Source organism: Sinocyclocheilus anshuiensis, unplaced genomic scaffold, assembly GCF_001515605.1.
Source record: "Sinocyclocheilus anshuiensis isolate Anshui unplaced genomic scaffold, SAMN03320099.WGS_v1.1 scaffold336, whole genome shotgun sequence".
Classification (NCBI taxonomy): domain Eukaryota; kingdom Metazoa; phylum Chordata; class Actinopteri; order Cypriniformes; family Cyprinidae; genus Sinocyclocheilus; species Sinocyclocheilus anshuiensis.
In genome coordinates this window covers 110901-128699 of record NW_015555712.1, presented here as the reverse complement: position 1 = coordinate 128699, position 17799 = coordinate 110901, and the positions used below count along the sequence as shown (strand labels likewise).

At 37.1% G+C, this 17799-nt stretch overlaps 1 protein-coding gene across 1 annotated transcript in view; it reads left to right on the top strand.

The window, feature by feature from the left end:
* The window catches only part of LOC107672107 (neurofibromin-like), an 84350-nt gene that overhangs the window by 7851 nt on the left and 58700 nt on the right, over nucleotides 1–17799 (top strand). Inside the window, exons 3-22 of the mRNA XM_016465192.1 lie at nucleotides 4306–4449; nucleotides 4779–4862; nucleotides 8698–8888; nucleotides 9124–9230; nucleotides 9469–9536; nucleotides 9646–9721; nucleotides 9829–9986; nucleotides 10149–10322; nucleotides 10439–10567; nucleotides 10793–10867; nucleotides 11179–11310; nucleotides 11399–11527; nucleotides 11964–12077; nucleotides 12400–12479; nucleotides 12560–12683; nucleotides 12769–13015; nucleotides 13524–13597; nucleotides 13747–14256; nucleotides 16293–16432; nucleotides 16563–16685. Coding sequence (XP_016320678.1) covers nucleotides 4306–4449; nucleotides 4779–4862; nucleotides 8698–8888; nucleotides 9124–9230; nucleotides 9469–9536; nucleotides 9646–9721; nucleotides 9829–9986; nucleotides 10149–10322; nucleotides 10439–10567; nucleotides 10793–10867; nucleotides 11179–11310; nucleotides 11399–11527; nucleotides 11964–12077; nucleotides 12400–12479; nucleotides 12560–12683; nucleotides 12769–13015; nucleotides 13524–13597; nucleotides 13747–14256; nucleotides 16293–16432; nucleotides 16563–16685 — 2879 coding nt within the window. The remainder of the gene's footprint in view (nucleotides 1–4305; nucleotides 4450–4778; nucleotides 4863–8697; nucleotides 8889–9123; nucleotides 9231–9468; nucleotides 9537–9645; nucleotides 9722–9828; nucleotides 9987–10148; nucleotides 10323–10438; nucleotides 10568–10792; nucleotides 10868–11178; nucleotides 11311–11398; nucleotides 11528–11963; nucleotides 12078–12399; nucleotides 12480–12559; nucleotides 12684–12768; nucleotides 13016–13523; nucleotides 13598–13746; nucleotides 14257–16292; nucleotides 16433–16562; nucleotides 16686–17799) is intronic.

Here is a 17799-nt window from a genome sequence, read left to right as displayed (position 1 = left end):
CACTTTAAGCAATATCGTATCGCATATCGAATATCGCATTTTTTAACAAGGTATCGCATATCACATTTTTTTTCAATATCGCACAGCCCTATAGCCTATTATTAAAATGATAATGATATCACACGCCGTTGTGATATGCATATTGTGATATTTACATTTGTGATATTTCGATAATTTCGATATATTGTGCAGCCCTAGTCTGCGCCATTCATTAACACACAGAATTCATATTTAAATAGTCATTTTGCGGCTTAATATTTACAAATACTAGTGGGAGTGGGAGTGTGCTCACCTGTGTGCGCGCATCGGGGCGGAACTCCGCTGTGCGCGATGCAGAGAGCGCGACCATGTAACGTAGAGACAGAAACGACGTGCCGTCGTGTAAATAAGATAAATAACATAAGACTATTTAGTTTGTTTAATAAAAGAACAAGGTATAGACCTGTTCTATAGAAAAGGTAACTTTAAATGACTTCTGTTGTGATCTGGCGCTATATAGAGAAAATAAAAGTAACTTGACCTTCAAGGGGGGCGGGGCGCCCCACAATATAATTAATGGGGAAACACTGATAAAGTACTATATAAATAAATGTGACGTGACTGGACTTTACTGGAGTACTGAACTGCAGAGCTCGTGCAACATCCACATTGCTGAAATCAGATGCGTTTTAAACTGCTGCTTTCTCACCGCTGTCAGTTTTTGATGTGTTTGGCTTCGGGTTCGGCTGCGTTGCTCTGTCTGAAGTGCGGCGTCTTCTTCTCTTGAATTGCATCAGCATCAGGAGAGCTGAATTACAGTCTTGCGCGACAGCGCCACACTGGTCAAACCACGTTATTGCAGGCTCTTACATTAGGTCATATGAGATCAAACGACTACTCGACAACAAAAATATTTGTCGACAATTTTTTATTGTCGATAATGTCGACTAATCGTTTCAGCCCTAGTTGTTGGGTAGTTTCTGATCAGTTATTTTTGTTGTAAGAAGCTTAAAGGGATTAATTTTATCACCTTCATGTCATCCCAAACCTGTATGACTTGAATGAAAGTCACTGGGGCCCAATGTTGTTTGGATTCCAATGTACTTCAGAATGTTTTCTTTTGTGTTCTACAGAAGAAAGAAAGTCATACAGGTTTAGAATGACATGAGGTTGATAAATGATGAGAATATTTTCGCATTTAGGTGAACGATCCTTTTAAAATTAGATCTGGTCATGTTGTAGCAATATCCTGGAAAAAGGCTAAAAGATCATTTTTATCTGAAGTTTTGGAAAGATCTTTCCAATGTGACAGGGGTGGATGGTCATATTTTTCTTAAACGGTGGCCCATGAAAGTTTATTTAAAATGTAATCTTAAATAAAGTTGATTTACATGATAATATTTTTTATTGTCTTTGTGTTTTCGGTTAACATACCGTCCGTTCTCCATAGCACACATAAGTATGGCCGGCTCTGCCAAAGTGCACATAAGGGAAGCGATTGGTCCCTGACCTTTCTGGAATTTTAAACCATTCCTGGGAAACAAAGTGCTCACTGTCCATCGGCATCCTGCATTAAAATGGATATCAACAGGGCTGGGCTATGTGTTCTGTGAGAGTGTTTTATGAGTGTACAAGACCGTGTGTGCGCCGGTTCTTCTCCGGTCTTGAGACTTTCATTTCCAGCCACACGCTTTTCTCTTAGGGCCACACAGTAGTTGGCCGGAAAGAAGGAGGGAAGGAGAGTCTTTCTGACATGCCGACACACTGGCCAGTGCAATTGTCAGGACACTTCAACCGTGCAACCAGTAGTGACTTGGCTGCCTTGCACCACAAATATAGGTCTACTTAGCTAAAGCAGATTATGAGCTAAGATTTGTTGAAATATCAGATTTAAAAAAAGGTTTAATCTTTCTTAGGCTAATTTGACACATTTTTGAGTGATACTAAGTGTACGGCACAAGGAAACAGACTATTCCCAGCTGGTTAAGTTAGCAACTTTGGTGGTCTGTTCTTGGACTTTGCATGATTGTATTCGGTATAATCACTGTGTATTTGCTGTGTTTTAAAATGTAGACAAAATTGTGAATATATTGTAGGGATGCACCGATATGAACATTTTGGCCGATACCGATAACTGATAATTCTTTATTTTTGAAAGCCGATAACCGATATGTTGGCCGATAAATCTATATCCAAATTTTTATATACTTTTTGAGAGCCTGATTACAAAAAAGTTCTCATCATTAAAACCCACATCCCAAACACTTCAACATAAGCAGCCTAGTTTGAACTGTGTACGTTTAAAAAAAAATGTTACTCTCCCATTACCAAATTTAGTCATAAAAAAGTCTTACAAATAAATAAAATAATGCATAAATAATGCAAACAAGTCACTGGACATCATTACACGTGTAAAGAATCAAAATGAATGCGCCATAGATCAACCCCCCCCCCCAAAAGAAATATATATATACGGTAAAATATAAAATATATATTTGTATAAATGTAAAAGAAATAACTATTTTAATATTATTAATATATATATTAATATATATTTTAATGTCATTTATTCCTGTGATGGCAAAGCTGAATTTTCAGCATCATTACTCCAGTCTTCAGTGTCACGTGATCCTTCAGAAATTATTCTGATATGCTGATTTCTTATTTTCAGCATTGAAAACAATTGGAAAAATTGATCAATTTTATTCAGTTTAATGCATCCATGCTTAATAAAAGTATTAAATAATAATATTTTTTTCTACTGACCTCAGACTTTTAAAGGGTATTATTTATAGTCGTATGTTATTTGGAGATGTTTTGATAAAACTTTTTTTAAATGAATTTCAAACTTTTGTTTGCATTTTTCTTACTCTTAATTGAATTGAAAGTACAGGAGAGATTGGAAGTGATGGTGAGAACTTGGGGAGGACAGGATTGGGATATGTTACAAGTCTGACTTAAACTTATTTTGGCAAATAAGCACTACAGCTCAATATATTAGAGCAGTTTGATGGCATTCATTAGTTGTTCGCAAGCTTTATAACTTCTTGAAGTCAAAGTTCTTTTGATCCAAAGAGGAGCCACAGTACTCGGAAACAGTGAAGACCAATTCCTCATCAGGGAATGCTTAGTGGGGGAGAGGCCTCCACCCCCTCACTCCACATACGCTTCATTAAGTCGGCCAGGCCATGTGTGCTTTCAACACTCCCACTGCACAGACTTTAACTGCTTGTGTGTGTTGGAGAGAACAAGAGCAGATGTGCTGGCCCGCAGGTGTGCAGCAAAGGGAGGAAGTCTGGAGAGCTGGAGGCGCTTTGTTTTAACACCTAAAGTTTGAGCGTTTAGACCCAGGATGGGTGAGTTGGTGCATTAAGTGCTTGGATGTTCTCTCAGGGGTGGGTGTGTCAAATTTAAGACCGCTCGACCTCTCGCTTCGCAGTCTGTGCGTCCCACATGTTACAAGCTGTTCTCCACCCAATGCTCTCAATAAAGCCATAACACAGACTTTGAAAGCTAGGCCGCAGGAACCCAGCGTTCACACCTGTTAACCAGACCCAAGAGTTCTCTATCTTAACTTCCTTTGATACGACTAAATATAATGGTTATTTTTGTGCTTTGGGTTACTTTTTTAATGACTATAGTTTGCTTACACTATAATTTTTACTTTTATTTGATTATTATTTACTTGAAATTAATTGTAAGTATATTTGAAAACAAGTTGGTCAAGTAAAAAAAAAAAAACACTTCCATCCAAAAGTTTGGGGTCGGTAAGATACAATTTAATGAAATGAATGCCTTTATTCAGCAAAGACACATTAAGCATTGATCAAAAGTAGTGACAGTAAAGACATGTATAATGTCACAAAAGATTTGTATTTCAAATAAATGCTGTTCTTTTAAACTCTCTATTCAAAGTATCCAGGAACAAAAAAATGTATTATAGTTTTCACAAAAGTACTAAATAGCGCAACTGTTTTCAAAGTTATATATGAAGGAATGTTTCTTGAGCAGCAAATCAGCATATTCGAATGATTTCTGAAGGATCATGGGACACTGACGACTCATGTAGTAAATAAATTAATTAAAATGTAAAATACATTAAAAGCGAAAACGGTTACACAATATTACTTTATTATTATTTTGACATCTGATAAAAACATTACAAAAATTGTCCCCAAACATCACGGTAATGAGTGTGTAAAATCATAATTTTTATTGGCCTGCTCTTTAGAAAGATTTCATTGCATCCTTTACAGAGTATGGTGGTTTCAATTGCTCTCTTTTTCTCTCTATCCCTCTCTTTCTCTGTCTGTCTCTGACTCACAGCTCCCAACTAAAACGGGACAGCAGAGCACCCACACCAAAGTGAGTACAGAGCACAATAAAGAATGTTTGATCAACATCTCCAAGTACAAATTTGCCCTCGTCATCAACGGTCTGACCAACATACTCAAAAATGTGAACAACATGGTAAGTCCATGTCTATAACATTCAAGTTTCCCCATCTTGATAATTGAATTTTGAAATTCCAGTTACTCTGTTATATGAGTGAACTGCCTTGGCATTGCACAGATAAATCCAAGATGGCAGATAAATGTTTATTTAATTCAATTCTGAAAATAAGTAAAGACTGAGAAACATGAACCATTTTACTAAATGTTTGTTTGTGTTGTGTTTTTATGCTTAGTGTTACACTGTTAGCTTAGGAACATGATCATATCATGCTCTATTGCAATCAATTGAGAGAAGTGTCTTCTAGTCTTGCTATTGTCACATTTCTGTATGTCTTTTGTTCATAGCGGATCTTCGGCGAAGCTGCCGAGAAGAACCTCTACCTCTCCCAGCTGATTATCCTGGACACACTGGAGAAGTGTCTGGCAGGGGTGAGCAGCTCATCCTATCTCAGAGTGAACTTTGTCCGACCTGTTGCTTGTTTTGACTGTCTTACGTCCTGCCTTTTAACAGCTTTGTTCCTTGCTGTGGTTTCACCTTTGTTGCTGAACGCAATGCAAAATTGCTTTACAATCACAATTGTTTCATTATTGCCTATCCACACCCTGATCTAAAAGATTACATATATTTTATTATAGATTTTTATAGATATTGAAAGTAATTTTTAGAAGAAAATCTAAAAGGTTTGGACTTTTTTTTAATACATTTTTTTCTAATGTGATCCTGACCAATATTAGTCTGTTTCGTTTACTATGCTAGGCTGTAGAAATAAATTTAATGTGGTGAAACTGGAACTGCTTCATAGCAGCATGGTTATAGAAAATGAATCAACATCTTGGAATCTCAACTATCAAACAAACAGAATAAAGTTTTTAACCATGCCATGGTATAATAGAAACTAGCTGTACACTACCATTCACAGGTTTGGGATCAGTAGAAATTTAAAAGTCACATTAACAGCATTTATAATGTTAGATAAAAGATTTCTATCTCACGTAAATGTTGTTCTATTGAACTTTTTATTCATTAAAGCATCCTAAAAAAAGAAAAACATTTTCTACAGTTTCTAGACAGTTTCTAATGTTTCTTAAGCAGAAAATCAGCACATTAAAATCATTTCTGAAGGATCATGTGACACTGAAGACTGGAGTAATGATGCTGAAAATTAAATTTTGCTATCACAAAAATAAGATATGTGACCCTGGACCAAAAAAACAGTCAAAAGGGTAACATTTTTTTAAAATTGAGATTTATACATCATCTGAAATCTGAGTAAATAAGCTTTCAATTGATGTATGGTTTGTTAGGATAGAACAATATTTGGCCGAGATACAACTATTAGAAAATCTGGAATCTGAGGGTGCAAAAAAATCAAAATATTGAGAAATTTGCCTTTAAAGTTGTCCAAATGAAGTTCTTAGCAATGCATATTACTAATCAAAAATTAAGTTTTGATATATTTACGGTAGTAAATAAAAAACATGATCTTTACTTAATATCCTAATGATTTTTGGCATAAAAGAAAAATCGATAATTTTGACCCAGACAATATATTGTTGGCTATTGCTAGAAATTACGCGTTATCGCATTAATTGATTAATGCCGACAATTATTTTATGGCGCGTTAACGCAGTTTTTTATTATTATGAAAGTCCGTTGCTCACTGGCTCTGAATACACATACAGACAAACCATGGGTCACAGGAGGGGTGGGATGTTGATCAGTACTGGCTTGGGATGGATGTCATCACACGTCTCAACCAATGAGAGCATTTGGGGTGGGCCTAAATGCGATTATGACTGCAGCAGTGCTCACATGAAGCGCCCATGACTTCATAAGTGGGAAATGGGAAGTGGAGTGCATAGTTTTGTTAACTTTGTGGTTTATTATTTTGAGTCGTTTGGGACGCGGTAACACACACGGCCCTCTCACAATATATTGCTTTACAGATCTATCACTTTTGCTGCTCTGAAATGTTCACACAATCATGCTGCACATACCAGAAGTTCAGCGCTCCGACACTACATGCGTGCCGTGCCTGAGCCCAACTGAACCGCGCTTTGGCCCACCTCCAACCGAGCCAGGGACTGCTAAACGAACGCGGCACGGAGCCAACACACTAGTCAAACGAACCGGGCTTTGGGGGTCAGACGTGCTCTGGCATGGTTAAGATTGCCTAGTGTGAGTACACCCTTATTCTCCCGCATCCCGCACACAAGAGTCTCTACTCGGCCATCAAGTGTTGTCCCGTGCCGCACTCTGTTGCGTTGGGTCCCACGATAGTGCAGGTCTCTACTTGGAAGGTGCCTGTTATAATGTTATGATCGAGGCTCTGGACTCTGAGCATAACTTGTTTTTCTATAACAAATTATAAAATATTTTTTATAAAAATGTTAATGCCCTGGCAGTGGCAAATAGCTTTGGTTTTATATTTAATTTGAGTACATTAATCTTATAAATTGAGATTTACAATAAATATTTTAACTGCTATTATGTAAAAGGAATACTGCTGTAAAAAAAGCACCTTATTTGTTTAAAGTGTTTGCAATCTAAATGTTATTGCACTTCTGTTCATAAAGCAGTACTTTTAAATGGAAAAAGTGCACAACACACTACTTTTGAATTCATTATTGAATTTTGTGCATAATGCAATTAATCGCAGAAAATCATGCGATTAATCGCGATCAAATATTTTAATCATTGCCCAGCACTAATTGTAATATATATATTAAAAAAAGGAAAACAGTTGTTTAAAATAATAATAATATTTAACAATATTAAAGTTTTCTTTGAAAAACATAAAAAAAAATCTTGTCAACCCCAAACTTTTGAATGGTAGTGTGAAATGACTGTAACATGAGTTTGAATGACTTTATAGGGACATTATAGGGACAGAGATAATTTTCTGGTCTCAAAAAGCAGAAACTGTCCAGAAATGTTTTTTGATTGCTCATGGACTCGTGAAGTCTTAGACACAGAGCCCTGGTAAAACAATTAAATCTTTAGCGTTTACTCCCAGACAGAGGGCTCTGAACTGGCCCTGTCAGGAGATTATTACATTTGCAGGTGTTTCCTCGTCTTGAGATTGTCTGGATTTTCCTGTATAGATTATTAATTTTCCCTTGCTCAGATGCTACACAGCTGTTCACTGTCCTGTTTTGTTTTTGCAAAATTCTTTTTATGTCATTTCCTTTGATGTAAGGGTATAACGTACAGTTTTCTTCCATGCTGTTCAGGATTTAATTTGTTCACTGAAATTCAAAGACATTCAAGACAACTAAACACTTTATTCATTAACTAGTTTTGGCAGTCAGGAATTTTTGCTCTGTAGTATAAAACTTCCCCTCTACCATTTGTTACACATTTCGGGCTTTTAGCTTGACCCAGTATGTGTGCAGTACATTGATCCACTAATGTGTTTGTTTGCTGCTCTGTCATTGGATTTCATTTTTGTTCTTTTCCCCCTTTCCTGCATGCTGCTGATCCTGAAGCACTTTCTACTCGCTGTAGTTTTAGTCTGGTTTTTAGCTTACAACACAGTAGATGTTATTAAACTTTACAAGTATAGTTTTGTACAGCACACAGTATAAAAAGAAAAAAGAGAGAGAATAGTAGGGGTTACCCCGAATAGTCGAAGATTCGATGCTTCGATAGGAGAAGCCTGATTCGACTACCAATCTCACAGTCGAATCATTCGAGTCATTCAAAAATCATTTTGTGCAGATAGCCTATAAGTCGAAATATGAATATTATGTTGTACAAATAACGAAGCGTATTCTATATGAGATAGATGACGAGTTAAATTCCATTGATTTAAAAACCTGCTATCAAATGCTTATTTCTACTGGTCATCTTCAGTGCGCGCAGCTCAAAACAGAAAAGCAGAACATTAATAACTACTGTCATATACATAACGTTATAATGAGAGCACCGTTGAAATTTGTTTTTTTGTGAATTCTTAGGGTTTCGCTGACGTTTAATGTTAACTAACCTATCTTTTAATCAAAACATAAAACATTATTTTTGTGTCTGCGAGGCGTCCGTTACACATTTTCCCTGTGTTAACGTCAGTAATTATGACTGTCGAATGTCTGACCTGACTCTTGGTAATGTATTTTGCCGCCCGCCCCCAAAAATATGATTCGACTATCAGTCGACTATAGGCAAGATTTGAAAATTCTGATTCGACTATGAAAATCCTTAGTCGGGGACACCCCTAGAGAATAGTAATAACAAAGTATATTGTGTATTCGTGTATATCATCAGCAACCCAAGGACTGCCTGAGGCTGGATGAGGCCATGTTGGTAAAACAGTTGCTGCCTGAAATTTGTCATTTCCTGCACTCGTACCGTGAGGGCCAGCAGCACGCCTCTCAGCTGCGCAGTTCTGCCTCTGCCGTGCTCTTCTCTCTCAGCTGCACCAACTTCAATGCCGTCTTCAGTCGTATCTCCACCAGGTACCTCTCTAACATACTGGGGGTTCCACAGGGCTTTGTTCTAGGACCTCTTTCATTGTGTGAATCAGCCCCCTAAATACCCCATAGTAACTAATAAAAATTGCTTTATTTTAAACACTGTAAGCCTACTGTACGAGTGTAATTTATATAAATGCTGGGCTGTTTTTCTTGTCTACAAATTGAACAGTTAAAGGCTTTACAAATTATTAACTTTTAATGTAATGTCTCCTCATAGGTTGCAAGAGCTCACAGTTTGTACAGAGGACACAGTGGATGTCCATGACATTGAGCTCATCCAGTATATCAACGTAGACTGCTCCAAGTTAAAGAGACTCCTACAAGGTAAAGCATGCTCTATTTTATAGATATTTTATTGCCTCAGTTTTCAAAAAGTTTGAGGATGAATTTTATGGGTAGTCTAAAGCTGCATAATTAAAATCAGAATCAAAATATGGCATAATAAGTATTAAAGCACAACTGAATGCAAATAAATATATAGTGTTTCTATAATTTATAATAAATTAATTTATTAAATATATGGCGTGGAATTGCTTAATAACTTCCTGCATGTTCCCTTTAGAAACGGTACTTAAATTCAAATCTTTGAAAAAGCCGGCTCAGCTTGCAGTAATCAGCAGTTTGGAAAAGGTATGTGCTTTTTAAATAATACAATAGATTAGGAGACTTTTTCTAGCTTTAATAATTCTCATCTTATTAAAGGTTATAGGAGTAAATTTATTTGATATGTTTGTGTCAGGCTTTTTGGAACTGGGTTGAACACTACCCTGATGAGTTCACTATGCTCTATCAGAGACCCCATGCTGACATGGCCGGTGAGTGAGACAATGATTCATATCTAAGCTGACTTGTTTACTAGACTGCTTATTGGAGTCCAATTTTAGATGTGTAACGATTAAACTGTGTGTTTCTGTGTATACAGACTGTGCAGAAAAACTGTTCGACCTGGTGGACAGTTTTGCAGAGAGTGCAAAGAGAAAGGCTGCTGTGTGGCCACTACAGATCATCCTCCTCATCCTTTGTCCAGAGATCACTCAGAGCATTACCAAAGAAGTAGGGGGGGAGGAAAAAGCTAACAAGGTCAGAGGTCACACAGTGAATTAGACTTCTATTACTGCATTTTATTTATCTCCTGTCATTTCCAAAGTCTTTTATGTTGAAGTTGAGCTTTGGAACCAAGACTTATTTTCTGCATACAAATGTTTTTGGAGACAAACCTAGCTGTTCTGTTGTCTTCAACAGAAGTCATTTGTGGACAGTCTACGGAAGGCTCTGGGACAGCACAGCGGCAGCAGACAGTTGACTGAGAGTGCGGCCGTCGCATGTGTCAAACTCTGCAAAGCCTGCACCTACATCAACTGGGAGGACAATTCCGTCATCTTTCTCCTAGTTCAGTCCATCGTCATGGACCTTAAGGTGAAGAGGACCATTTTTTGAGTAAACGATTACAGAGCAGTGCATGTCTGAAGGGAATGAAGAACATTTTTTTCTGTTTCTAGCTGTGTGCAAATTTGCTCTCTCTTCTCTCTCAGGGTCTTCTGTTTAACCCTACTAAGCCATTCTCGAGGGGTGCGGGCTGCCAGAGCGCCGATGTGGATTTGATGATTGACTGCTTTGTGTCATGTTATCGCATCAATCCTCGTAACAACCAGCATTTTAAGGTAAGCTCGGTTGTTGAATCTTAGAGTTTCCAGCATTTTGCAAAGGACGTTATAGCAATTAATAAACAATCACTAACAAGAGATTTAATATTATTACTATCACAGCGTATTGAGCTAGTCAACATTCATTTCAGGACAAACTTAAGATCATTGCCATAACCAACATGTTCTAATATCTACACAGAAAGTTTTTGTTGTTGTTTAATAAATTTATTTCTTTTCTAGGTATTCCTGGCCTCGACTTCTCCTCCTACTTTCTATTTCGTCCTGGTCAACTCCCTGCACAAAATTATCACCAATGTAAGTATGATCTCTGTATGGACATTCACACAATGCAAAAATAATTTTTAAATATTATGCAAATAATTATAATTTTTTATTTAAAATTTTAATATTATGCAAATTAAATGCAACTTTAAATAAATGATAAACCCATTATACAAATAGATGATCTCCAAATGTGTCAGCATTCTGCATGAGTATTGATGATTGTTCATGATAAAATGCATTTTGTGACCGTTGACAGTGACTCTCTCTTTTATGATGCTATAGGAGTGCAGTAATTTTGTAGTTTATTGCTTATTAATGTTTCGCATTTATGTTCTTGCTAGTCACACCTGGACTGGTGGCCGAAGATTGACGCCATCTACTGCTACTCAGGAGAACTGCGCACCATGTTTGCAGACACATTGGGCCGAGTGGTTCAGAGTCTCGGTGCCCATCCACCTCTGAGGATGACATCAGTGAGACACATCATCATTTACACAGTTTATGGTGTATAGAAAAGCATTGGTCTTTGTTAAAGTTTTTTTTTTTTTTTTTTTTTGGCAGAGTCTGACATTCAAAGAGAAAATGACGACTAGTTTAAAGTTCAAGGAGAAGTCCACTGACCTTGACTCGCGTTCTCTGCTGCTGGCCCTGGTCAAACTCATCCATGCTGACCCCAAACTAATGCTGCATGTGAGTATTTGATGGAAATGGGTATGAAATAGTCGTTTAGCTTCTGTTAAAAGTTTCTGTACAAAAGTTACCTTTTGTATTAAAGTTATCTTAGAGTTGTCTCTGCATATTAGGCTAAGAAAAAGACTGGAAAAAGTTTTCTTTTTTTTCAGTGTCACCTTTGACCTCTTGCTCCTTTAATTCTCATAAAATGCTCTAATCTAACAGTGTTTGTGTTTTCTGATTGGTTCAAATCCTGGATTATCCAGATTAGGATGTACATATGGATTTATTCATTTCTTTTCCCCTTTTTTTGCCTGAAGAAGACTGGTTCTTTTTCGCAGTCTTTCCTTAACATGAACTGTGATTTGGCCTAAAATGGTTTAAATATCTAAGCTTCGCAGTAGACTTGTAGTTTAAGGATTTGACTCCACTAGTTGCACTTTCTCACCATCAGAACCCAGGGAAACCAGGTCAAGAGATCCAGAACAGCACAGCTGAGCTCATCAAAGGTCTGGTCCAGCTGGTTCCTCTCAACCACAGTGCAGAGCTTTCACAGGAAGCCATGGAGGTAAGACTGTTTGTTTCTTTGAACCTCCTATTTGGTATTGTTAACCAAAAACTAAAACTTTAAAAGTTGTTTTTGTTAACTCAAATAAAGCTATAAAAAATAAAATTTAAGTATTAAGTATGCTACAATTACTACAACTAAAATAAAAAAATATTTATTAAAGCTTAATAGGAATATTAAAACATATCCTTATAAAAATGACGAAAGCACATAAAAAAAATTAAAATGCGTACTTAACAGTATATGGATGATACTATAATACTACTACTTTTAATTCTTGTAGTTGTGCATCTCATTTACTCATTCTTGTATTCTCACCCAGGCACTGTTGGTGTTACATCAGCCAGAAACTATTGAGCTGTGGAACCCTGACGCACCCATTGAGACCTTCTGGGACATCAGGTGGGTATAAAGAGATTGGTTGATGTGAAGTTGGCGATTGGAAAGATTATCTGACTATATTCTCCTTACTCCCCTCTCAGCTCCCAGGTCTTATTTCTGAACTGCAAGAAGCTGATTGGACATCAGATGATCAACAGTACAGAGATACTGAAGTGGCTCCGGGAGATTCTCATATGTAGAAACAAATTTCTCTTAAAGAACAAGGTAAACCCATATTCTGTCTAAACATGAACTTGAAATTGAATCCACTCAGAGAAAATGCACTCATTCATGTCTCATTGTTCTGCAGGAATGTGCCACACAGGGCAGTCTCATCCTCATCAGCAGACAGGCTCAGACCAAGCTGGAAGTGTGTCTCTACACCTTCCTGTGGAGCCCTGACGCAGAGGCTGTGTTGGTGGCCATGTCCTGTTTCCGGCATCTCTGTGAGGAGGCGGACATCCGCTGCAATGTGGACGAGCTGCCCGTGCATACGGTCCTGCCCAATTACAACACTTTTATTGAGCTCGCCTCTGTCAGCAATATGATGGCTACAGGTTAGTAGTACAACAGTCTCCGTGACATAGGATTAGACTGGCAGCTTTAAGCTTTAGGGACACTGTATTTTTTTTGTGCACTTCAGCTAGCACTGAAGTGATATATATATATATATATATATATATATATTTACTTGTGTAAATGTACAATTTGATAAATGCATTTATTCATTTAAGACCATAATTACTAATGTGGTAATATTTTTGTAAAACAGTTAATACCAATGTGGCTAAATGAATGAATGAATGTATTATTTTTTTATTTGTGGTCATGAATACTTATGTGTATTTATTTATTTATGGATATATAAAGAAAATAGCATTTGATATTATAATAATAATACATATATTTAGTTAATTAATTAATTTTTGCCCATCAATATATGACGTTTGATACTGATAATCATAAATTCTGATTAACATTATGATTTAGTGGCATGGATTCTTGGAAAAAAATGTTTGGTCTCATTGTAAAATAAAACAGCCTGCAAACTATATGTGCATTCAGGCCGCAACACACTTCAGAAGAGAGTGATGGCGCTGTTAAGGAGGATAAAACGCCCTACAGCTGGAAATGTAGAGGTAAGGATTTATTTTTGTCAACTTATGTGAATTTAAGATGTACATTTTTTTTTCCAGGTATTAATTGCTAATCATTCAGATCCATTGCAACTTTTTGCAGCTTCTCTATTCATTTTAGTTGACTCAAATTTGACCTTTTTCAATCTTAGGCATGGGAAGACACATATGCAAAATGGGAGCAAGCTACTAAACAGATACTCAACCACCCGAAAAACAAAGTGGAAGATGGACAGGTAGTTAAAAGAATGATAATCAGTAAGGTGTATATAACTTTTTTTTCCTCCTCTACAAACTATTTTTTCCTCTGTCCTCAGGAGTGGATCAACATGACCGGTTTCTTGTGTGCCCTGGGAGGGGTTTGTCTCCATCAGCGCAGCACCTCTAGCCTAGGCACCTACAGTCCTCCTATGGGACCCCTAACCGAACGCAAGGGCTCCATGATCTCTATGGGCTCTTGTGAGGTGAACAGCGAGACGTCTCTTAACAGGTTTCTGGACCGTCTGCTTGGTCTCATGGTCTGTACACATGAAAAGGTGGGCGTGCAGATTCGAACCAACGTCAAAGACCTTGTGGGACTGGAGCTAAGTCCAGCTCTCTACCCTATGCTCTTCACCAAGCTACGCAACAGCATCGGCCGGTTTTTTGAGACCCAGGGTCCGGTAAGAGATGATAATCATGGCATGCAACTGTAGGATTAGATATTGTTTTCGAAGTATTGCACTTTATATTTTTATTTCATGTATGTGGAGGTGTAAGTTAACACATTCAGAACATAAAGATCATTCTCACAAAGAACTGGTTAATACTAGAGCCCGACCGATATATCGTGTTGACGATTTTATCGGCCGATAGGAGCCTGTTGCAGATATATCGGTATCGGCGGATATGCCGCAGATATGCCACCGATATTACATTTTTTTTTACAGAACATAAAATGCAGATAAAATGCTTGTAAATGGTGTAATTACGTAGTTTGTCCAGTAATTTCTCCATTGTTTGCTACTGGCAACCTGGATGAAACGCTATAAAGCTTAAGTGAATGGAATACCATTGAAACTTTGAACGGCCATATCTCCGTAACGGCGCGGCGGATCCGCACCAAATTCGGGGGGTCCCTTCAGCTCAAGGAACCCTCTCGAACGCCAAATCAAGTGTACGTCTCGAGGCCCCCTTTTGAATGAGACCATCCCCGTGTCGATAGTCCCCGGGGTCCGGGAGTTACGGGCGGTTAAATTTGCGGGTCAGGCACCGACCGATCTGGCTATCCCGGGGGGCTACCGACGTGCGGAGGGTGGCGTTCGAGAGGGCTCCTTGAGCTGAAGGGAGCCCCCGAATTTGGTGGAGATCCGCCGCCGTGTTCGCTAGATAGTGACAACAGCTAACACTTTCACTTCAGTAAGGAGGTCAGACAGCAGCATTCAAGCGTTGTCTTATTCGACTATAAGTGCCTGCGAAGTGGACTTCACATGATATTCCGCCATTATTCCAGTTCCAAGGGAACGTACACGTTACATTCAAAGGGCATTAAAGTGTGCGAGTCGTGAATTTATATTGTATTTATTTACAGAGGTATATTATGTCACACTTAACACTTCTCTAGTAAGTTTCGTCTGTGTGTGAAGACAGTAGCGCAAATCCGTGAATGAATGTTCTGAAGTGAAATAAACTTCAACGGAATAAAGTTGAATGAAACTGAATTGAAATAAAGTTGAATAGACTTTAACTTTACTTGTTCAGTGCACTGATGTCAGACTCATTTTGGATAATAAAGTTTATTGTTAAATTGTTAATTGCCCTGCCTCCATTACATATCTTTGTCACGTCATTATAAGTATTTGATCACCACATTTGAGTGATCATTGCAAAAAATGTGTTTATGTATATATATTCTGTTTATGTATATCCTGTATTCTATATATAGTACCAGTCAAAAGTTTGGACACATGAATGGGAAAGTGTCCAAAATTATCGTCGTCCGTCCGTCGGTATCGGTACCGGCCCCCAAAAAATCGGTTGGGCTCTAGTTAATACTGCACTCAAATAAAAAGCAAATGTTTTATTATATATAAAATAGGAATTTCATAATGAAAATAAATGATTGTAAAATCATTATATAATAACATTTATTTCAGAGCATTAATGCTTTTTGCAGATAAAGGTTTTATATTTTTTATGTTGTATATTTTTTGTATATGAGTGTGTATTTATATTTGTATGTTTAAATATTTATTTATGGCATATTTAAATATTTGATCATATTTAGTAAATATTTGTAAATGATTGTAAATTCAGTTCAACAGTATCTAATTTTCGTGATAAAGCCACCATGCAAAAATGCTCCTAAATTTATACTTAATTTTCTATACAACATACTGGCAACAAATAGAACAAATTACTCAAATTTATCAAGCATTCTTCACTAAATAGCTGTCATGTATAGTTTTGGACACAAGGTGGCAGAATACCAACATTGTCAGATCAATCCAGACAGTGCACTCCTTTTAAATACTGTCTCATCAGCATTTAGTGATCTATTTAATCTAGAATGATCTAACATGCATTAAACACTGGAATCTTTTGTAAATGCGGTAGTATTTTCATCTCATATCATATTATCAGTATCACATCACATTCTGCATAGGCATCAGCCACATTCTGTGCCAGCATCTTTGTTCTTTCTCAATTTCTTCTATAGGTGCCCATTACAGACACAAACACGCTGTTTGTAGAGCAGACCATCGCCATCATGAAGAACCTGCTTGACAGTCACACTGAAGGAAGCTCAGAGCACCTCGGTCAAGCCAGCATTGAAACCATGATGCTCAACCTGGTTAGGTGAGACTTTGATTTACACTTTCCTATGCTCTTTAAAAAAAAAAAAAAAGAGGTTAGGCATTTTAATATAAAGAGCATTAAGAAGTTTATTTTTCCATTAAAGGATTTTTCTTTATGCTCTCTCTCTCAGGTATGTGCGTATTTTAGGGAATGTTGTCCATGCCATTCAGATCAAAACTAAGCTGTGCCAGCTAGTGGAGGTGATGATGGAACGCAGGGACGACCTCTCCTTCTGCCAAGAGATGAAATTCAGGTAAAATGTTTTTTGTTTTAGAAAAAATTAGGAAGGCACAGATCAAATCAAGTGATGCAGTATGTGTGACGGCTACAAGAGAGTCATGATGCCCGCCGGTCATTCTCTGCTCCCAGAAGACTTATGCACAATGTTCCTCGATGTGTATTCATGATAGACCTAGATTACACTCCACTGGATTTATAACAAGACACTTTCTCTACAATGAATGTATTTGTCACATTCTATGTTCCTGTATGGTTAGAGGGTTACACATACCTGTTGAAGCAATACACAGTATATTTTTAACTACATATAGTAGAAATTTCTATCACAGTTACACTAACGTTCAAAGATTTTTAACATTGTTTTTGAAAGAAGTCTCTTATGCTTACCAAGGCTGCATTTATTTGATCATAAATACAATAAAACCATTAATATTGTGAAATATTATTACAATTTAAATTAAATGATTTATTTTTGGATGTATTTTATGTAATTTATTCCTATGATGGCGAAGCTGAATTTTCTGCAGTGATAACTGTTGTTTTCAGTGTCACATGACCTTTCAGAAATGATTCTAATATGATGATTTGCTTATGTTGAAAACGTTTGTGCTGCTTAATATTTTTGTTGAAACTAGGGATGTCAACGATTAATCGATGATCGATTAATTGTTGATAAGAGATGCAATAGATTAAAGCTATCGATGGTCGATTAAGCTGTTTAATTTTGGGCTGCGTGCGGCTCATGTGCAAAACACGTGCGAGCGGCTGTGAATGACGGTGACGGTATATAAATGCATCAACATTCATTCATAATGTACAAATTAAGCTTTTAATGTGATTTAAACTTTAAAAGTACATTAAAATAGAAACAACACAAAGTTCTTCAACATGGAAAGCAATAGAAATGTAGTAACTAAGTCATTTCCCCAGATAATTATTTCATATCGGGCTCTGCGCTTTGCAGGGCTGTGGGACACAGGACAGATAGGCTATTCATTCCTACAACTTGTTAATTCATTCCCACGACTTATTAATTTGTGGCCACTGTCCATGTTTCATTAATTTTGTTCCTTAAATAACCCATGATTTAACTAAAATGAGGGAACAAATTAATAAATCGAACAAAT